This window comes from Triplophysa dalaica, chromosome 15, assembly GCF_015846415.1.
Source record: "Triplophysa dalaica isolate WHDGS20190420 chromosome 15, ASM1584641v1, whole genome shotgun sequence".
Taxonomy (NCBI): Eukaryota; Metazoa; Chordata; class Actinopteri; order Cypriniformes; family Nemacheilidae; genus Triplophysa; species Triplophysa dalaica.
Genome location: NC_079556.1, coordinates 9825663 through 9849363, shown reverse-complemented (window position 1 = coordinate 9849363; position 23701 = coordinate 9825663). Strand labels below are relative to the sequence as shown.

Sequence of the window (23701 nt, the reverse complement as noted above, 5' to 3'; positions counted from 1 at the left end):
CGTCTTTTCCGACCGCATATATGTTATTTTAAATGTGCGCGGGCGCGCGCAATTAGGGGGCGACGCTATCGCAACATTTTTCTAGGCACGACGGTGCCGCATCGAGATGGAAATCGTTTTATAGAGTGCTGCGCGAGCACCGCGGGTCATTTGAAGAGAGAAAGCAGTGCGCAGTTTTTGAGGCGAAATGTGAATAGGGCCATATACATATAAAATAGTGGCTGTATATACAGTCAACTGTACAATAATTCTTACTGAAAGAAAAGTTTACACAGACTTTGTTTAACTATAAAACCTCGCACTACAGCCCTGAAAATCCTCATAAACAATATTTGTCGCGGTATTATAATTAATAACAGTGACATATACTATAAATAATAGACCCATCTGCTTATCAATTATGTAATGAAATGTCTTAATGGCCATTGTCGTTTGCCGTTTAAGATGGAATTTAATTTATGCCTAAAGTAAATTTATCACTATAATGAATAAGGTCACCTGCGGGTGTGTTTGCTCCATGTAGACCGGGAGGCCCATGTGAGCTTTGTACTAAATTAAGGAAACTAAGAGGGTCGGAGAAACATCAGGTCAAACTCATTGTACTTAGACGCTAGATGATTCTTCTCATCACACAGGAGGTTGCTGTCCTATTTCCCTGGTAGGCCAACAAAGACGATTTACGTTCATGTCTTACTGTTACCTTCAACAAAAGGTTGACTCTAATAGTCCTTATAGGCTACTATAAGGAATTGAAAAACTGTGTCACTCAGTTCTGACAGGAATATGACAACAAACAAAAAGTATAAAATAGCATTGACACTTAAAAAAAAAAAAAGAAACACAATTTTGCCTAAATATACAGTGTGTATGAATTAGAATGTGCATTGAAATGTACATTTTTGTTTATAAGATATCCCAAAATATCCTTCCATCCTTCCGCAGCAGATAAATTATGCTTGACCTTTCCTCAGAACCAACTTCACTTTTCTGAGACTGTTGGGTAATTACTTTTAACCAACTGCACCGCAGGTATAGTTCACACGATAGTGTTTGTATTTTTTTATAAATGCCACTTGCTTTGATATTTTGCCTGTTTATGATGAAAGACATTCATACATTAAGAACCGAGTAAACATCCCTGACTTTATGAGGCCGTTTTATTTAATAAACAACAAAATACAGACAGACGACAAGATGAGTTCATTGACTGAAGTAAAACCTCTCATGCTTCTCTCCTCCTTCAGTTTTCTTTTTCCTGTCAGACCTTCTGTGTGATTGTGTCCCTCAGATCTCGCAGCAGATAGCAATGTCCTCTGTTCTAAAATTAGCCAGGAGAAAGTCAAGCTACAGAGTGAGACGATCACCCACCAGGCTTTCCTATTTCTGTCCGCACGTTCTCGGACAGGTATTTTGATCAGGACTCTGTCTGGGTTCCTGGTGGTCCATTGGTTTCCCCTTGTCTGCTGATTTTGGGTGTTCGTAGTTCTATTAGGGGAAGTGGAGCGGCTTCAGACAGGGTCTCTAATGTCTGTGATGTTCTGCAGGTGGGCTGCTCCAATGGAGGTGAACGGACTTCTAGAGTTCTACACGCTGTACCAGTCTGCCGTAGGAGAGGAGGCGGCCGTCGTGTACAACAGCTCGGAGCTGTTTGAGGATTATACAGCGCGGAACCTCGTCCCTGGAACCACCTACCTGTTTCAGATAGCAGTGCGTTTTTGCACACCTGTCTCACCGCACATAAATACACATCTTTACAAAAGCATGATCTCATAAAATCTTGTCTGTCATTTAATGTTTTATGGAACAAAAAAGTTTGCCCTTAAATATAATTTGAAACTTTCCTACTTGTATTATTTAACCATTTATTGTATATTGAATGCTATTTATATTTTAAGAGACATGGATTTTTATTTTGTGAATGTTTTTAAGTATGTAAAAAATTATTATGGGATCTAAAAGGAATACACCATTTAAACACCAACATATTATTTTATTATTTGTATAGCTATAAATTTGGCCTTTTGACCCCCAGGCATGCACTGGCGGTGGATGCACCCTCAGTGACCCCAGCGTCGCCCGCACGGAGGAGAGCTCACCGGAGGAAGTGCCCGTCCCCAGCATCCTACCACTCTCCCCACACTCCTTCAATGTGTCCTGGACCCCCCCTCGCAAGCCCAACGGTGAGTGGGGTTAAAACTAGTGCCCGGCAAAGGTGAATTCATATTCCAAATGGCCGTTTAGTTAAGGGTGCTTCATGTTTAATGATGGGTTAGCACATGGAGAGGGGGTACAGGGAAGAGGAGCTCTTTGTGCGGCATGTGACTGGGAGTGTGTGAGAGAGCGAGGAACCGAGCGAGAGAGAGAGCAAAGGAGGGGTGCTTGGTTTTAAGTGGATGAAAAGTGCTCCCTTTTGACTGATGCTGTGAACTGCAGCTTTAGCAGGAGATGTCAGGGGCACAGCAGCAGGTTTATTCACTTTGCCTGAACACTGTGTTAGAGACGGTTGCGTTCACCTTTTGCGAGACCGGACAGATTAGGGCGAATGCCTTTGAAATACTTATTTCAATTTTACATTAACTCTTAATTAACATAAACTCAACATTTATAAGTATTTCTATATTGTTTCATATAAAGCATTGATTTATATACATTTTCATTGGACGCACGCGCCTGACACAAAGGTAGCTTCCGGTATGGGTTTGGTTATAATACAACAACATATTTTATTATTATTATATTATATTATTTTATATCAATATTCTATTGTATATTAATTATATTAACTGAAATTAAAACTACTCAACAGTTATTGATTCATCGCGGAAGTCTACTGGAAGTTATGTTTTGGTCACATTGCGTTTGTTTATGTTGTCGCAGCTGAAACCGTTTATAATGTGTGAAAAACGTTAGAGGGGATTGGTGGCTTCTCTGACTTTTTTATTTGACAAAAGATTTCAGAATGAAAAAATACAACGTTCTTTCCGTCATTTTTATAGGATTTTTTTTTATCCACACTCTCATAAAATAGGTAGAAAAGCTGATTATGGGGTGGTAACATTTAAAAAAAAATTATGTACCTCAAAGGTACATACCAGATGTATAAATATACAGTATGTTCCAAAATGATAGATTTTAGGACTCTTTTAAAGGGTACTGTACCAGATTTTGTGCTTTTTTCCTGAGAATGCTTATTACTATATGCTAGTGTTTTTAGAATGAACGGTTAGAATGAACTATTCATTTTAATTTTAAGATTTTTAAACATAATTGAGTTTAAGATATTTTAAAAATGATTGTTTTCTGCAGTTTTATGGTGAAAATGAATATATGCACCTTTTAAATGTACAGTATGCAGGTGTGCAGTATGATTCTCTTCAGTTTATAAAATACATTTAGTATGCAAAATGATACAAGATTGAGCTGGGTGATAGATTCAATACAATAGTATTGTGTTTAAAAAATAATGTAGAGGATGAAACATCAAACCAAATCTCTGTTTTTTTAAATACTGCGATTTAAAAAAAGGACAAGAGGGCCGCTAAATAAGCCAGTGTTTTAATGCCACGTGAAAAAATATATAACATATATTTTCCATACCTTAAAACCACATGATATACTAAATCTATCATTCACAGTGATTGCTGAAAATATATGTTTTTATTATTAAATGCATAAGCATGAACACCGTAATTGTCTATGTTTCTAATGATGCCACGCATAGTTGTCCTTCTCATTTCTTTTAACTGACCAGTCCATCTTGAGGGGTGTGTCCCATGAGCGGCTATAAAGACAGCAGTAGCGGTAAACAGCAGTGTTTACATGTTTTACTGCACTCTTTCCCTAATGGTCGGCTTTAACAGGGGGCTTTAAACAAAACGGCCAGTTTACATCAGGGCATGTGGGGAAATCAGTGGAGCAAACAGTGTTTGGGTATAAAAGCGTGTCTTTGAATAAGGCGACATGAATCATGGACAACCAGGGATAATGTGAATTTTCCTTCATCTAGTAATCCTATTTTTGTCATTTATAAATTCGAAAACATTTTTATTGATTCGATAGCTATGTTTTAACACTGTTGAAACGATACCAAAATATGTCCCCATCACTTACAACCAAGCTGTTTTTGCCCCATAACGTCGAAAGCATTGTACAATAAATGACAGTTTTACACGTTAAGCACCACCTGCATTTCTTTGCCTACCATCATACCATATGTTTAATACACATCAATGTGTTGCACACAGGTGTGATCAGCAGCTACGGCCTTTGGATGGACGACACTCTGGTGCAGAACTCCTCGCTTATGAGCTTCGAGGTCGGTGATCTGTCCCCATGGAGCCCCCATAGGTTCCGCGTCCAGGCCTGCACGGCACAAGGCTGCGCTCTGGGGCCGCTGGTGAGAATCCGCCACATTTACATTATGTTAATTCCTCCTCTGCGTGTCAGATGGCAGCTCAACATCATAAAGGTGATCGATTCACTCTGTTCAATAAAGCACCTTCTGCTCACTCTTGACATTTGGTATAAATGCCACTCTGGGCTGCTTACTGCTTTGATGGGCCATATTTGGGCATTTTTCCAATATGTGTGCAATATTTAGTCAAATGGCCAGTTCTGCAGACACAGCAAAAGTTGGAGTGAGCGACGAGAGGTTACGCGTCCACGATGTCGTGCTGAGAAGTATCCGATCATTTAGTAGACAGATGGCAAGGGGAAAGTGCAGGCTGTGAATTTTTATTTATTTTTCCGTTCTTGTCTTTTTCGATTAAAATAATGCCTCTTCGTGCTGTCTCTTTAGACCGAGTTTTAATCCATTTTGATGAAACTAAATAGATTTTGATTTCATGTTGACTTAGCGTAATTTTTCCTTTCCAATCATCAGGTGGAAAGCAGGACTTCAGAGATGCCTCCAGTTGGTCACATGACTTTCGATGTCATCATCGAGACCCCACGTTCGGTGCGAGCCAAGTGGGAAGCTCCAGCTGAGCCCAACGGCAACCTGACCTACACGGTCCTCTTCACCGGAGCAGGTAAATCAAACCCAACCTCTTCCCCACTCTTGTACACACCCCCTCTTTCAGCTCTGTCGTCCTGCTCGCTGCCGTGCATCTTTACATTGACTTCTGCTGTTTTCCTTTGTTTGTTTCTGAACAAAAATGTTGAAAGGTCAGTGAACCATGGCACGCCCCGCCTGCCAGTTAATGAGCTCAAATGAATTGTTGTCTGCCTCTATTTCGCTCAGTCAGGCTACCGGGCACTATAGCGGGTTGAGAGGGCCGTGGGAAGACACCCGTTCTTGTCGGTAGCTCCTCGACACAGGATGAGAGCGGACAGGTTTGTTAAAAAGCCTAATGGCACATTCTGAAAAAAAACTCAGCGACCGGATCTCTGGAACTTCCCTTGTACTGGGTTAAGGGTAAATGCATGTGGTAATTGAGATGGTGGTGCAACAAAATTTTTCTTTGGGGAACACACTCAACACAAGTACATAGATGTGAATCCGTGACCTGTCCGTTCCTGTTGACTTATTACCTGCCATCCTGAAAGTGGGCGATAGAGATGCTGTTCAATATCTGTGCTTTTAAACTGGGTGTGCATTTGTGTTAACTGTAAAAAACAATTGCTGTCATTATTTATTATATTTTGGGGGATTTTTATTCATTTAAACAGGATATTGGAGGCAGACAGGAGCATAAGGGTAAGAGAGGGTGTAGGATCGGGACATGACCCAGGTTGGACTCGAAACGAAGTCTCCGTGAACCACTGGTTCATGCGTATATGTCAAGAGCGCTGACTCCTGAGCCACAGCTCTGACACGCAGATTTAAAGTACTTTTAAAATACGATCAAAACCATCAAATCAAAGAAAAAGACTGCAAATTTACATGCAAAACAGGAAAAAAGACTTGTAAGAACGAGAAAAAATATTTTATAGTGTTTTTCTGGCAAATCAGCTGCCAGAGACTTTTTAAAATGACAATTTGTGGTTTAAAGGGATATTTCACCCAAAAATTAACATTATTTCATCACGTACTCTTATATCACTTAATATGTATCACTTGTATGACAAAAGAGGAGATTTTTAAGAATGTTGGCCTCCATTGACTTCCATTGTATGGACACTAAACCACTTTTTCTCAAAACGCTATTTTATGTTCCACAGAAGAAAGATTTATTTACATGTTTTGAATGACACAGGGGTGAAAAATTATGAAAAAATTGATTTAAGCATGAACTATGCTTAAACTGCTTAGACATGCTTTGACTGTTACAACAATAGGGCATAAACTATTATGCCTTCCATATAAATATGCATCTGTCCGTCTTCTTCACCAAAACCTATTAGGCATGCTCAAAAACTAGCATCAAATAAAAAAGACAGTGCTGCGTCTCTGTGTGTCAGCCTTTCTTTTTGTCTGCCAGACCAATGGAATATACTTTCCCTGTTTTATTATTCAATATCTGTGTAATTTACCAATTCTACATTCAATCCTGCTCTATGCGCCCCATATGTGGCTGTAACGTATGTGTGTATACAAGGGTTTTACCGCAGTCTACCCAAATGAATTCATTGACATTTCTATACCGCATAATCGCCCATGATCAGCAAATTATAACCCATAATGTGCTTGTTTGAAAAAAAATAAACTGATTTTGATTTGCTGGCGACTGTATTACTGTGTCAGCGTCCAATTAAGCTGAGCTCACCTGATCGGTAATATTTGCACAAGATCGCTTACAAAGCAATCGTCCGACACTTTGATGGACACAGGCCTTGCATCTACACCTCCGCAGCTGATGTGAACAAAGAAGAATTAAATTTGTCTACTTCCGAATCTGTTACTTAATATACTTGCGGTCTGCGATGGATCCTCTCAGCTTGAAGGCCAATCTGAGGTAGCGTGCAGCTCGAGCCAGAGACTTAAAAGTAGCTATCTGACAAGCAGGACGAGCAGCTTACGGACTCAAGATTGTAATCTCATAGTACAAGCAGATGGAAGTGACCTCTCACAAAGACAGCCACGTCCCCCCTCTCATAGAGCAAGAGCTTTGAAGTATTCTTCTGAGCAGAGAGAGCGAGATTATGATGTGCAGGAGATTGATTCGAGAGAGTGGAACAAGTGAGAGTCATCGCAAATGGACTCTTCCAACAAACTCCTGTTTCCCCCGCCACACAGGTTTCACGTGCATCTGTTGTTGCCGTTTCCGAAGCGCTACGGCATGTGAGATGGAGATCATAGCTTGTGTTGACCGCGAAGTAGTGTTTTTAGGCTTTCTGTTGCCTTTTTTGATGATATCATTGGCTCAGAGAGTTTGAGACGTTTTATTTTTGTATTATTTTGGAGTGCGTCTAGAGTGTTTGTTGGCGGTTGGCTAGCGAGGTCAGATCCGCAGGCATCAGGAGTCTCTCTCATTTTCGCTCCGTATTTTGTGGCAGGAGAGAAAATGTTTCGCAATTTCTCCCAGTGGATTGCTGGAGAATTTATCGGTGGGTGGCTGGCGATCACAGATTAAGGGAAATGTCGATCAGTAATGACCCTCTACATGTTAGTACTGCAGTAAAGCCAAGCTTTTATGTCAAAAAAATCGGAGTGGGGGCTATTACACATGACAGGAGTGATCAAGGGACTGTGGACCGGGGCTAGCATTATTAAATATTGACTACTCCTGTGATTTATGTAGAGCTCGGGGGAAAAAGTGACTTTTTAACCGTTATATATTCTTTGTCTCCAAAGCTGTCCATTTATCTCCTAGTAGAAAATAAAGCGTGGGTTAGCTGCTTAGTTCTTACTCCCTGGTGAAAAAATGAAATGGGTGACGTTACAGCAGTTCATTTTATTAAACGGCGAAAGCGGAATAGGAAAATTGAAAGCAATTATAAGATTTGACTAAAACAAAAAGCTGAGCTAGTTTTAGGTGACAGGGAATGTTTTATTGAGGGTCGAGGGCTCAGATAAACTCATTAAGCTTGTTTATTTTTGCTTAAACAGGGATTTTTTTCTTCTGCTCTAGCTTGCTCGGTAATGTTAAACAGCTGTTAAAGACTTCCATTACAGCAGTATAAGAGAAATACATTTGCGGGCTTCCAGTCAGCAGGCCACTTCATGCCTATTGATTTCTGTAAGATGCTGGATTTCAGGCCCTGTAGATGGGAAAAGGGGCAGGTTATGGACTCACACCCCCCACCACCACTCTTCTAGATAGCGGTGGAAGTCTATCTGGTCCAGAGAAGAGGTGAGAACGTGGGGGAATTAATTCCCTTTTAATTTGCAAGCAAGGCCGTATATCCTGCGGTCGATTGCATTACAGTAAGTGGTGGTGGCTGGGGACTCGGAGGCTAGGCTCTTGACCTCTTGGTTAATGTGCACACATGCATGGGTCTGACTGAACGCATTACAGCGAGTGTGTGTTGAAGAGATGTGTGGGAATTAATGACAGTCTACTATAGGATGAAATTATTGCATATTATTGTTTTTTTAAAGAGACAGTGGAAAGGGGATGAAAGGTAAAGGCTGTCAAGCTTCAAAAAGTGCATAAAAGCTCTATGAAAGTGTCATGAAAGTAACCCATATCACTTTTGTGAGGTACAGTGTATTCCATGTCTTCTACAGACATACAAATGATTTATGTAACCAAAACATACTGACATTTGTCACTTAAAGTCTTGCTTAATAAAACCGTGGTCACTATTTGCTTTCTTTTGTATGGAAAATGCTTTTTTTTACATTTACGGATTTGGCAGACGCTTTTATCCAAAGTGACTTACATTGTATTAACCTATACATTAATACTTAGGTATGTGCAATCCACTGGGATCGAACCCACAACCTTGCGTTGTTGATGCAATGCTCTTCCCACTGAGCTACGGGAAAGCTGTTTTTATTTATTTATTGTTCCTCCGAAGAAGTCAGCCATATGGGCTTTTGAATATTTCGATTGAACCTATTATAATTGAATGATGATTTTTTCGTAAAGTAAAAGTTCACTCAAAAAGTGAAATTCTATCATCATTTACTCACGCTCTTGTCATTTCAACCCAGTTTTGACTTCTTCTGCAGACACAAAAAGAAGATATTTTGGAGAATGTCCTTAACTAGCACCTATTCACTTGCATTGGTTTTGTGTCCATACATAAGAATGGGTGTCGGCGCTGTTCGGTTACCAACTTTCTTCAAAATATCTTCTTTTGTGTTCTGCAGAAGAAAGAAAGACTCACAGGTTTGAAGTGACAAGAGAGTAAGTGAACGATGACGGAAGTTTATTTTCGGGGTGACTATTATTTTAAATTCCATGACTGACCAAATGATGTCTGAGACGAAATGTGCATGTTTCCACTGGGAAACGGAAACCTGAGCACTGATGATACTTTATATATAGTTATTATATATTATTTATGCACGTGTGAGTTCAACCGGTTTATCCAGCATGTTTTTCTATTGGTGGCAGTTGGTGACATCAACTGTTCTCACATCACAAATGATTATGTGATGTGATGGTAATGGCCAAAGAAGTAAGAGTTGAATTTTTCTGTCTGTGTATGCGTCCAAGTTGGGTTATGAATTTGTGAGGTAAGCACATTTTCAAATACTTAAATAGTTACATGAAGTAGACATCTTAATTACTTGAAAATTGATTATTTTCCCTTTCCTATTTTTCATGCTTTTTATAATGCTTTCTTCTGATTGGCAATATTCCCTGATACAGATATTTCTTCTGTGGTTATTTATAAAATTGTACAGTATTTCTATTCTGATGCTGTGTTTTTTGCCATGGAGCCCAGCTTCCTGTGTGCTGAATCAATGTCTGGGCTGGCAGAGCAATCAATCCCCATTTCTGGATTAAGACCCAGACAGCCAAAGCTGGGCTTCCCTGTGTCAGCAGGGCACTGCTGTTCACACATACGCACACACTGTGCATAAGTGTGCTCGACGTCCCCTCGGCCTGTAAAAATGCTTTTTGAAAGAAAATAAGACTTTTATTCATTGGACGAGATTGATCTGTTAAACAAATGTCTATATATCACCTGTGACATCATGCTGACAGTGATCCAGGAAAATTGGATCTGTACTTAAAAGCTTATCGGCAAAGTGATCATCATGTGAGTTCCCGAAGACGTCCGTGGGTCAGCGTGGCTCTGATCCTTTAATGGGGGTTCGGACAGATGCTCAAATTTGTCTCTGTGTTTCAGGTCAGAACTTCAGCAGTGTGGAAACGCAAGACACAGAGACCCGAGAGCTGCTCAGCACTGGTAATGTGGGCCAATGGGTGTCCATAGGAGGACTTCAGCCTTATTCGAACTACAGCGTGCTGGTGAAGGCCTGTAACAGTCAGGGCTGTGTGGAGAGCTCGCCCACCACTGTCTCAATACCACCAGGAGGTCAGTACCAAACACACTGTCCTGAACGCTGATATATTCACATGCTAGTCTTCAGTTTCAATCTTTATTGTCATTCATTTTTTAAACAATGTTCTTTGCATCCCGCAATGTACACTCACAAAAGACACTCTCACACAAATACAATACCTTCCAATAAACACCAACCATAATAAATGTAATACATATTATTTTTTAGAACACATATTTTAGTTTTGGTTACAGTACATCAATTTAAACACTTTCCTGAAATGGCCTACTCTGACTCCAAACTAACATATACATTTTTACATTTCATTTCTAGTTTGAATTGGGTCTACCTACAGAAAGTTTTCTTTGCAAAAATACTGGTTGACGCATGTTGTGCAGAATTGTGTAAATGAATATCAAAACAAATTTCAATTGAAAATTTATTTTCAATACGAGTGATGTACTTCTAAGTGACCAAAAAATGAAAATTCTGTCATCATTTACTCACTCTCTCTTTTCAAACCTATATGACTTTCTTTCTTAACCATTCACTTCTATTGTATAAACATAACTAATGCAAGTCAATGGGTTTTGCTGTGTACACAAACCCAAAAAATGAAATCTCTAAGTATATTTTTAGAAACGGAAAAAAGGAAAATCTCACTTTATTTTGCAGCTCTAATATTGAAACCATAGAACCAAGACAGATGCTGTTTTATTAACAAACAGCTTCTAAACTTTTGATCTGGCTTGTCGTACCTGTCGCTGAGCTTCAATAGCAGATTCTCTGCTGTAATATTTAATCGCATTTCTCCATACGGGCAGAGAGCGAGCCGTTTGATCAGACTGACTCTTCTGGGCCCCGTAACATCGCTTTGTATGGGGCCAGCGGGGAGACATTGGACATCTGCTGGCTGACAGAGAACAATGCCCGCTGCTGGTGATCTAAAGACATGCCATTTTCTCTCTATGCCAGTGGCTGATAAGAGCCTGCGTGCACAAGACCAACCACTATAAGTTTATTGCCGCACTAAGGAGCCACACTTTCCCACTGTTAAATTGTTGTTGATTTTAATTATGACTCTTATGGCTCCAGAATGTTCCTTTTTACGACCTTCTCAGGCAAATGAAAGGTAACAACTCATTGGTTAAATAGGCCTTAGTCCATCCTTCCTTTTAGTTAATGGTGTGGGAACTTATTAAGCTGATTTATACAGAAGACGGCTGTTGGGAAGCATGTGACACGCATTGGGTTATATGTGTTTAAGGGAAGGGTAAATTACCACGAAGGGGATAAAAAAGACAATCTAGTGATTTCTGCTTTACCGACCCACCATTGTGTTAAGAGGAAGGAATGGTGGAGCAAGTCGGGTCGGTGGTCACGTGTATCTTAAAATGATGGTGGCTATTCACTGCAACCCATTCAGCAACATGGACCTGGAAAAAATCTCTTTTTATCGCTGTCTCCTTTATATTCTTACAACCAAGAGCGATTCAATAAAGCCACAAACACACTACTATTATTAAACTCTCAGATTCAGTCATATTACTTTTTGTGTGAAACTTAATCCCTCCATTCTACGATAATTATCATTCCCTATGTACCCGCTGAAAGAACAATTTTCCTACAGGGAAAAGAAAATGAAGTTGCTCGGACACGTTTCGTGAACAAACATCAGCATTTGAAAACGCAGAGCTCCTCCGCTGTCTCATCTCTCACGCAGGTGAACGTGGCTCTCGCTCCCAGAGGAGCGCATATGGATCGAGGATTGATTCCGAGGAACGGGACATGGCCTTGCATGCTCTCGGATGATGAAGCCGACCTGTAAACGACGCTCCACGTTAATGCCCGGCCTTCAGAAACAGACCAATCGGTCTCCGATGGCCCCGTTACAAACGGCAGCTAGCCCGAGTTAAAGTTCTGCGAGATTGTTCAAGTTCAACACAAAGACACGAGAAGTATAAATTTTAAATACCACACGTTTCCCTCCGCTTCTCTCGGTAGATCTTTTGGTTTGTCTTAGCTGAACTGAAGCCTTGTCTCAAACTGTCCTTGTTATATCAAAGAACAGACGGGGTGGAAGGCTTAGGATACAGACGAAACATAAAAGTGCATAGTTTAAAATGATTAGTGACACTTTTGATATACCTGAGAAAGGAGGCGAGCGAAACAAAGGAAGCTTCATGCCGACTGTTTGATGAAATAAGGCTCTGAGGAATTAACTCTTTTGTCAATGGGGTGTCTTACTCTCGTAAGACTCTCCTCCTCACCGTCTCTCTCACGCACTTTCTCTCTCCCTACAAACTTTGTCAAAGGAAATGCTGTAGATGTGTTCTTTATTTATTTTTTCTTGTTTTCCAGTAAAAATGTCTAAACATTCTTTAATCAAGAAGCATTTTCTTGATGAGCAAACTGACCTAAGAAAATTAGTCTTGTTTTTAGGAAAAAAATATGAAATTTCAGTAAATTTGTGCTTAAAAGAAAAATTATCTCGAAATGAGTGACTGAGAAAAATTTAAACCTTAATTCAAGATTATTTTTCTTACCCCATTGGCAGATTTTTTGATTGATTTATGAAAATATTCACAGAAATTTCATATTTTTTACTAAAAAAAAGACATATTTTCTTTGGTCAGTTTGCTTATCAAGAAATTGCATCTTCTTTTAAGAATTTGTACACAATTTTACTGGAAAACAAGAAAAAAGACTAAGTAAGAAAGAAATTTTTTGCCGTGTGGAGCTTCTTATAGCAGCTTTCGCAGAGCATAGTTCATCAAGTCTTGAAAAAGTTGCATAAATTCATAAATTAGATAGTAGTCTTCATATCACGTATGGTCTCTTAACTGTTTGTTTGTGTGGCAAGAGTATGTATGGACACGAGTTTGTAGTAATTTTTTTTTTTAACAGTTTCACTTATACGTCACAATGTTGTTAAAACGTTACATTAAGTCATCTAGCAGACGCTTTATCCAAACATTGTCAAAACACATTCACCTGGAGTAAACACTGTGTTATGCTTGCCAGGCCAGTTGATTTTTTATTTTTCAATGCTACCTGTATTGTTTTTTAAAAAGTAACACTTTGTCTGTAAACAACACACAAAAGGTCTTACGGTCATGTAAATTGAGTCACAAGCTACATCGCGTCACCGAAAATCACAAACTCTTAGAGACGACTTTGGCTCACATTGACACTTGAAAGTTGCGGTCAATGTGAAGGGAGCTTTAGACAGTGTGTATGTGTTCATTCCAGGCCAAACTACTGTATCTAAAGTAAAATTGGCATATCTGAGCTGTTGCAATCTGTAGGGACATGGTCCAGACCCTTCCATATGCTCATCATCATCATTATGTTTACGACTGGTTGGCCGGATCTTGGGCTGTTTATTCCTGCCCAATCCATAGCAGCACAGGCAGATGGGGAAAGTGTAAAATGGCTTTTTATGCTCGAGTCTGTCCAGCAAAGCCCCATCCACTGTCCTCAGAGCAGCGGCGTCCCTCTGTTGAGCTTTTCCTTGCCTAATACAAGCACATGGACATTATGAAAATTGCAGCTTGGCAGTAAAACTAATTTTGGACTGCTGACTTGAGTGATGAGACTGACCCCCGCTGAGTGAGAGCCACGTCCCCGCTCCCGCATGCCAACCTGAGGGGTTGGGTTAGGACATCTGCATTGTCTCTTTCTTCTCCATTCAATCAGACTGTCACCCTGTCCCGCTAAATGACGCATGGGTGCGTCAGGCTTTTGAAAGTCCCTCAACAGCTTGGCATATCAATACTGTTTATTGACATAATTGACAGTTCTGTCGCTCATCAATCAAAGTATTAACATCTTTTTTTGTCTATGAAATGAGTTGGTTTTATTTTGATTGTTTCATCTGTGCACCAGGGATAGTGAAACTGGTGCTGCATTCCAAATCACATACTTCCATACTTTAGAGTATGCAAAAATCAGTATGCAAAATGAGAACTATGTCTGAAATCTCAGCATTCAAAAAATCAGGCTGAGATTTCTCAGTATGCATCAGATGCTTTTCCATCCCATGAGGTCATGCGATATGGGCTGTCAAATTTAATGTTAATATATTCAAAATACCAGCTGTTTTCATTTATATAGGTACCAAGAAATGCATTCATTGTAGTTAGGTTTTGCTTGTTTGACAACACCTGATGGTATTTTGTTTTTGTAGATCACTCCCATTGTTGTTGTTTCTTTATTGCTTCGCCCATCGTGGGCACATTCTATTCCAATTCGTATTCTGTCGAAGCAATTCTATTTGAGCATGGGCGAAATGACTTAAGTAATCAACAGTTATTGAGTTCTTGTGGCTGGACAAGAGTCAGCTTGATTGAGAATGAGGTTTCACTTAAGGAAAGGACTCCACTTGGGGCATTGAAGTGCTGTATTATTGAAGCTGATGCTGGCTAGATTGCTCCTCAAAATAGATGATTTTTGCCTGGAGTCTTTCCTAAGCACTGAGACAAGACCCAGAATCAAGTTGTTTGCTTTCGTGATGGACGTTTCATAGGCTTTCAGGCAGTTTTGTTATGTAGAGTTTCAAGAATCGGACAAAAAAAAACACGAAATATGACTTTTGATAATTGATTGAAATAAGATTTTGATGCAATTATGAACAATTATTGTTGTATATTCTATTAAATTATAGTATAGTATATTATTTATATTATGATAATAATACTATTATATTTGTTATTTTTGTTATATTATAGGCCTCACATTAAAAAATACTGTAAAGGGACACTGGGAAGACCACATCCTGTCGTATAAAGGTAATAAGTGGTAATACGTGTGTAACACATCTCAATAAAATGGAAGGAAGGAGGCGGGAACCGGAAGACATTTCATACATTTAATAAATGAATATAACAGCCGGCGGCCCCTCACGGACGACCGCCGGCGAACAAAACATGAACATAAATATAAATACAAACATAACATAAGTTCGGGCCCGGTCCTCTCTCTTCGACGGTCCGGTCGCTCGTTCCTTTTATATGCTCCCATCTCCTACGTGATTCGAGCCCGGTGTGCGCACAGCTGGCGCTAATTCACAATTACTCACCGGACTCGAACCACGGTCTCGCCCCGCCTACTCTACTACAACGTGCATGGTCTCACCAGTGGGGAGATCTCATGGGAATAGTTGTGCGGGGCGCACAGAAGATGTGGAGGTCCACCAAGGGGAGGTCACAGGTTCAGCAACAGTGGAACCGAAGAGTGAGAAAAATATCAGACGGGACGACCCAAGGGGGAGTCACTAAATATGGAGTATCAGCACACGTCTAGGTGTTCACCTCGTAAGGGATAACTCTACCTATAGTGGGCTTGGTATACAAACTGCTAAGCCCGGCTCATAAACGAGAAGAAGTGCTTAGTGATGGATGGAATGCCTTTGCTACACATCAGTGGAGGAAAGTATGCAAGCTAAAATAGCACACTGACTCGCCTGGAAGGGGGAGAAGGTGGTTCCCAGGCGTCCGGCCGGCCGCCGGTCTTACATGTTGGTGCTGTGTAAGACATGGGCTGACACCGGCTCGTAGCCCAACCTGCAGCTCTGCAAATGTCTAACACAGAGGCGACCTGAGACAGTGCCCACGAGGAGCCTACATCCCAAGTGGAGTGAGCTCTCACTGCAAGTTAGCAGGGAGATCTTGAGATCGGTATGCCAAGATTATGGCAGACAAAGAGCTGCTCAGAGCTTCTGAAGCTCTGTGTGCGGACCAAGTAGAGGTTGAAATGGACACAACACGGTAGGGGTTGGGTCTTCCTCCCAGCGCCTGCAAATTCACCACCTGGTCCCTGAAGAGAGTGGTGGGAACTTTGGGGACGTAGCCAGGCCGGGGTCTCAGAACCACGTTGGAGTCACCCAGCCCAAACTCTAGACACTCGTTGGACACAGAGAGCATGCAGATCCCCTACCCTCTTGACAGAGGCGAGCGCGACTAGGAGAGCCGTCTTCACCGTGAGATGTGGTAGACTGGCTTCTATCAGGGGCTCAAACGGGAACTTTTACTAGGCCCTCAAGGACCACTTTAAGATCCCAAGTTGGTACGGAGCTTGGACGGGGAGGATTCAGCCTCCTAGTGCCCCTTAGGAATATGATGACCAGGTCATGCAGTCCAAAAGACTTATCTCCAACAAGCGTGTGATGTGTGGCAATTGCAGCGACATACACCTTAAGGGTGGAAGGGGAGAGGTTGCTCTCTTGCCTTTCCTGTAGGAAGGACAGCACGACATCGATCGCACAACTCTGTGGGTCTTCTCTGAGGGAAGAAAACCAGGACGAGAAGAGGCGCTACATAAAAGCATACAGTCCTCTGGTGGAAGGAGCTCTGGCCTGAGGGATGGTGTTCACAACTGCAGGTGGCAGATAGCTCTGGATCTCCTAGTCTCGTTCAGGTGCCAAATGTGGAGGTTCCAGAGGTCTGGTCTAGGGTACCATAATGTGCCCTTCCCTTGAGAAAGAAGGTCCTTCATCAGGACAATCGGCCAGGGGGAGTCATTTTCAGAAGCATCATCTCTGATAACCAAGTCTGGTTGGGCCAGTAGGGCGCAACTAACAGCGCCTGATGCTCCTCTTCCCTGGCCTTGAACAAGACCTGTGCAAGGAGGCTCACTGGTGGGAAGGCATACTTCCACTTGTCCTGCTGCCAGCTGTGTGCTTAGGTATCCATGCCTAAGGGAGCCTCGGTCAGGGAGTACCAAAGCATGCAATGGATGGTGTCCAGGGAGGCGAACCGGTCCACCTGAGCTTGCTCCAAATGAGCTGGCCGGTGCGGTGGTGGAAGCGCCACTCTGTGGAGAATGACCTGCCAAGAGAGCACATTGGCTGTCTGGTTGAGGTCGCTTGGGATGTGAGGGGCCTGCAAGGATTTCAGACTGCCGTACATCAATGACGGGTTTGGTGAGCGTGGCGGGGCATAGAAGGTCCACAGGGCTGGCACCGGCGGATTAATGTTCATGGGAGTCCCCATATCACCAACGCTTCTTGCCGCTGTGGACGGATGGGCAGCTACCGCGGAACAGGAAGCAGACGAAGTCGTGGCTGCAGCTAGGAAGAATACGGACAACAGTGACTGCAACACCTTGATGGACATGTGCTCGCAGTGCGGACATGTCGTATATAAGAACGCTACCACAGCACTATTGCGAACCAAGCATGTGATGCATTGCTCTTTTAGACACCTCGGTCCGCATAAAAAGACTAGTCAGCTCCTCTGTGTTGTAGATCCAGTAGTCTTCTCAGACGATGAAAATCCCTCATCATAAACGAATGTCTCACTGGTTCCGAAGAACAAAAGGTGAATGAATGGACCACCATCTTCCTTTCCAACCTGCATGCACGGGTTGGAGACTGGCATGCCATGCCATTCGCCAAGTTCATTATACAAGGTCAAGAGACTGACAGAATGGGAACAATAGTTTTACCATATGGTATTTTGGTATTGCAATTAAACTTTAAAAAATGACATGAAAAATAACAAAACAAACAGAGAATGAATGTGCACTGTTTTCTCTTCTTTTTCAGTTTAAGAATTTTTGTGGGATCTTGTAATGTGAGTCTTGAAATGAAAAATAGTTTGAGAACACCTGAGATATATAACTATCAGAGTTTCAGTTGTCCTACCTGTATACTTATGTTTTCAAAATCATAAGTTTAAAACCATAACGTGTGTTTGTGTGTGTCTGTGCGTGCATGGACCATGACTATTTATATTGTGTTGAGAGCCACTGACTCTCACAGTAAGCTGCAGCATTATCAGGTTCAGAAGTGATGCGAGAAGGCTCAGAAGGGGCCAGGAAGTCCTTGTAAATCAAAAGAGCTGAGAGCTGACCGCACTATTAGACAAGTGCCATTCACATTCTGTCTCTTGACTCTCTGTCTGTAAAAACTGAGGTCTCTCTCCTTCTCTCTCTGTCTATCTTCTATCTTCAGGTCTTTTTCTGTGATATGCACGGATTTATCTCCCCTTTTTCTCCTGCACTAGCTAAATTTGGAATCAGTCTAAACATATATAACAACATAAAAGCCACAACTTAAAAACAAAACCTCTCCAAAGGTTATCCACTGAAGGCCTCAGTGTGGATATGATACATGTTTATTCCACGCTGTGTGGGTACAGTGCAGTAGACAATGTCACAGTCTCTCACCCCTAAGACTTTCACATCACCAGAAAAGTCATGGTCCCCAGCATATGCTGCCCTGTGCAGGGCTTTTCTCTGCTTCACTTCACCTCTACCTCTTTCTCTCTACATATAGCTCCAGATGGCCTCCTGCCCCCCAGGCTTGCAGCTGCCACCCCCACCTCACTGCAGGTGGCCTGGGCTGCACCAGCGCGCCCCAACGCTCCCGGACCTCTGCGTTACCGGCTTCAGATGAGGACCTCAGCTTCCACACAAGTTCACCAGTAAGACCTTTCACTGTATACGGGCCTGTGTTAACTAAGGCAAGTCAATGGGTAGTGTCGTTGTTTGGTTACCAACATTCTTCAACATTTCTTATTTTGTGTTCTGCACAAAAAAAGTCGTACAAGTTTTAAATGACAAGAGGGTGAGTAAACAATGACAAAGTTTGAACTATCCCATTAAATCTTCAGTTAGAAATAGTGACGGTTGTTCACAATGCAGGCAACAAAACGCATATTTGTGAATAAAAATGTTTTTTACATGTTGTATATGATCATGGATTGTATACTGCCTTTTGATTTCACATATTTATATAACACATTTATATGGACACCTTGTACATCTGCAGCTGTTTTATGTAAAGAAAAGAAAGTGAAACACAGGCAGTTGAACGCTGATGTACAGGAATGTAATATACAAGCCTTCACTGGGGTTCTCCTGATGGAAAAAAACCCAAATGAAAAAAGAAACAAATGTTTGATCTAATATGTATGCATTACATGCTTCCTGACAACAAATTGCAATTTAATCAGAAATGGGGGAATTCTCATTCTGTTGTAATAAATAAATGACTAGGTGCATGTATTATATATCACCCTCATTTCCCGGGATTCTTTAGAAATGTATTTCATTGTTCAAGTGATTTATTTATAATACTCCATGGTAAATTTGATTGTGGGCCGGAGTTGAAGTTGACGCTGCTTAAAAACCAGCAAAGATTTCTTCCAATCAGCAAGACTTGTAAGCCATTTAATTCAGCGTGGGTTTTAGATTTTTCATATCTATTTCAATGAAAATATCAGATTGTGTTTTCACAATAATGTCATTCTAATCTTAACTCGACTAAGTGGAAATCGCTCATATTCAAATAGAAAAACTCACTTTGGATTTGCCTTTACAGAAAGGATGTAGTTTATAATCATTTTAAATACCCCATACATTTCAATTTTGGCTCTTTTGGTCCATTTTTATTCACTTTGAAGAATACATATTCCAAATATAATGATTTTATATTTAAAAAGGAAATACCAAGAAAATCATTTAACACAGAAAAGAAAACAGAGATTTGTTTAAGGTTTTTTAATATACAAAAAAATAACATTTCTTCAAACAGAGTTATTTCAGTTTTGTTTTGAGTTTTTTTGTAGCTTTATTAATATTTTAAATTAAGATTAAATTAAATTTATATATTAATACTTGTATTATACGTTTATTATGGTTACATTTTTTTTAGCATTTTGTTATATACTTTTGGAATTTTGTTATTTATTTGCTTATTTTTTATGTCGCTATATACGATTAATTAATTATTTAATTATTATTATTATAATTATAATTTTAGTGCCTTAAACTTATTTAAGTTTATTTCTGAGGCAACAAAATAATTAGTTTATTAGTAATTAAAATAAGTAATTAATAGTAGTATTACTATTTATAGTAGTATTAGTAATAAAATAACGCTAATAATATTTATTTCTGAGGCAACAGTAAAAAAAACAATCAACTTTCAAAAAAGTTTTTTTCAATAATATTAGGCCAATATTTGATTTGATTTTGATAAACTGAAAAATGTTTAGTAAACTAAAATAACATCATTTTCAATACATGTATTGAAGGGATAATTCACCCAGAAATGAAAACTCTGTCATGATTTATTCACTCTCAAGTTGTTCCAAACCTATATATATTCCTTTGTTTTGATGAACACAGAGAAAGATATTTGGAACAATGTTAGAAAGTGACATTTCTGGGATATCATTGACTACCAATGTAGGAAGAATTATTGTATCCTTTTTTTTGTTCTGTTGAACACAAAATGAGATATTTTCAAAAATGTAGGAAAGCAAACAGTTCCGGGGCACCTTTGACCACCATTTCATTTTTCCTACTATGGAAGTCAATGTTCCCCCAAAAATGTCAGTTGCTTACATTTTCCCAAATATCTTTCTCTGTGTTCAACAGACCAACAACAGGGGTGGGGGGGTAATTCAAGACGGAATTAAATTTTTTGGGTGGAGTATTCCTTTACAAGTCAACATTTTTATGCATGCTGTTAAGTTTTGCGCGTACAGTATTTTTGATCATGCGTGTATTTATAAATATTTCTCTCTTCAGGTTAATGGACAATGACACTACAATTTTTAGTCACATGGTGACAGGACTAAAACCATTTACAGAGTATCACTTCAGACTGCTGGTGTCCAACAGCCACGGAGAAACCTACAGCCCCTGGGTCTCTCTTTTCACCGCGCAAGACAGTGAGTTTCACAACCGGCACACATGCATACCCACACAATGACCAGGAACGCAACAGAAAATCATTAAGCACACAAAGAGCGTTGTGTTTAAGCACGCATCAGACACTTCCTCTGTGAGTCTTCTCCCACAGAGAAGAGCAGGTGTTGAGAGAGAGAGAGAGTGGGCAGAGATCACTAGTTAAAGGTATGCCTCTTCCACATGACCTTGCCGGTGTCATTTTGGACTGATTACTGTAATAGAATCATATTAAGGATCATAACAGACACTCACTGCTAAGTTATAAATTAATTATACTTCAGCCTATTAACACATACACTATAATTACTGAGCCAGTATTTGCATACATTCAGATTGCGCTGTATTATGGACCATCACCCCTTCATTACCATGCTTAGAGACACCCCCCCCCCCCCTTCACCACAATGCCCTGCAGCACTCCACAACTTCTGCTTCTGGGATGAACATTCCCTCTGTCTGAGAGCTGAACTACGTGAGCTGAGTAACACTCACACATGTTTTGTTCGGTTTCCTGTTTTGGATGTCTGCTGTGGTGTGTGATTGTGTGCGCGTATGTGGGTGTGTGTGTGCTTGTGTGTGTATATGTACATTGTCAATGCATGTTTTAGTATTCTTAGATGGATGTCTATTACGTATTTCAGTTCCATTCTTCCCTAAGAGGTTCTTATACATTGTCATGCTTTGAATAGCTAAGTAGTTTAAAAACGATTGAATTAAATAGCTTTTAATACGGGAGCTTTTTTAAATCAACAGTTGTGTATTTTAATTTGTAGTTTAATAATTGGTTGGTTTACTTTCAGTTTCAGTTTAAAAGTCAAATGTGTACTTTTTCATGCTATTTCTATCTACATACACCATGAGTCCCCTTCAATGGAATTCACCATGTTCATCTACAGTATCCCTAAATGGTCAAACTGCTCTACAGAGCATATTTCATAAATACCTTATCACATTCGGTAAAAAAACGATTACATGATGACAACACAAAAGTTCCTCGAAAGGGAGAGTGAGGGGTGGAGTGTGCCATTGGTTGCAATTCGCAACCTCACCACTAGATGCCGCTAAATTTCATACACTGGATTGGAATAACACACCTTTCGTTTATAAGCTTAATGCAGAAGGATATCTCGCATTATGTCACATTGATTTTGCGTCCAGCTACTGTTAACCTCAACATTTCTTGGCCAGGCCTCGTGGTCTCTGCATGCTACATTAGCAGTGCTCCTAAATCTCACCCTAATCCCAAACAAGCGACACGTCAAATCCCAATCAGCGTGTGCTTTATAAATCAAAGCATCTGCATGTGTCATCGAACCATCATCCTTTCACTCTGGCTCTATTTGCACATCTTTTCCCTTGCAGCAGGGGTTATGACTTTGAGAACAGGTGGGCATTACCAAGAAGGAGAGAAATGATTGTTATTGTTAAAGAGAAAAGCCCTTTATTTCTTTTCCGAAATGGGCTGTGAAGAGCCTTCGGGTGCGTCTTCTTCGGCTCCTGCGGCAGGATTATGGGGAAAGCGTGAGTTTTAGTGGATCCCGACTCCGCTAATAAACACTCTCACACATATCATCAGCCGCCCCATCAACGTGAAATAGTACCGGCAAAGCCGCACTAAATTAACAGTGGAAAAGAATTGAGGAGATTCTTCAAAATAATGTGGCCGGGCACATGATAAAGGAAGAGGAAAGGATGGGCAAGGTGAAATAGAAGAAAAGCGTATGTCATATTTTCTTTAGCTCTTTGATGGGGTCTCAGTATGCCTACACATCTTCATCTCTAATTTAGAAATCCCCTCTAGAGACTTTTCTTCACCTTTGTGCGAGACGTTCAAAGCACACGCTATAAGCTGTGTGCACGAGCCACTATATATATCTTTAAAGGGATAGTTCACCTTCAAAATGAAAATGATGTCATTATTTACATGCCCTCTTGATATTTCAAACCTTGTTGACTTTCTATCTTCTGAGAACACAGAAGAATATATTTTGAACATTGTTGATAACAGAAAACCAGTGGTACCCATTTCCTTGCATTGGTTTTGTGTCCATACAATAAAAGTCAATGGGCACCACAGGTTTTTAGTTACCAACATTTTCTAAGTATCTTCTTTTCTGTTATGCAGAAAATAAACAACATCACATAGGCTTAAAATGCCAACAGGTTGAGTAAATGACACGCTGACAGACTTGACAGACTTTTCCTTTTGAAGGTCAACTATTCCTTTAAAGGAGTAGTTCACTTCAAAAAATTTCCTCTATTGACTTTCCATAGTAGGAATAAATATTACTATGGAAAGTGAATGGGGGCAGTTTTTGTATTGAACTACTCCTTAAATATATATATATATAATTATTAATCTTATGTATATTTAAAGGGATAGTCCACCCTAAAAATTAAAATTCTATCATTTACACGAAAACATGTTTTTTTTTTATGCATAATGAAAATGAATAGGCACTTCCCAGTCTTCCAATAACTTATATTCTGCCTAACGTTATTTAATGATTCAAAGATAGAAGTCACGGTTTGTTTATTAGGTACATTTGTTTGGTGTGAACTATGCTTTTCAAATCTTTTTTTAAATAAGCTTAAAATGTAAATGCTTAACTTATTACAAAAAAGTTTTTCGTTTCTTTCATCTTTGAAGCATTT

General features: G+C 40.2%; 1 protein-coding gene across 1 annotated transcript in view; it reads left to right on the top strand.

Annotated features, from left to right (window-relative positions):
* The window catches only part of ush2a (Usher syndrome 2A (autosomal recessive, mild)), a 202067-nt gene that overhangs the window by 88180 nt on the left and 90186 nt on the right, over positions 1 to 23701 (top strand). Inside the window, exons 34-40 of the mRNA XM_056768674.1 lie at positions 1545 to 1707; positions 2033 to 2180; positions 4245 to 4396; positions 4883 to 5030; positions 10189 to 10377; positions 18624 to 18771; positions 20885 to 21027. Of these exons, the coding sequence (XP_056624652.1) occupies positions 1545 to 1707; positions 2033 to 2180; positions 4245 to 4396; positions 4883 to 5030; positions 10189 to 10377; positions 18624 to 18771; positions 20885 to 21027 (1091 nt within the window). The remainder of the gene's footprint in view (positions 1 to 1544; positions 1708 to 2032; positions 2181 to 4244; positions 4397 to 4882; positions 5031 to 10188; positions 10378 to 18623; positions 18772 to 20884; positions 21028 to 23701) is intronic.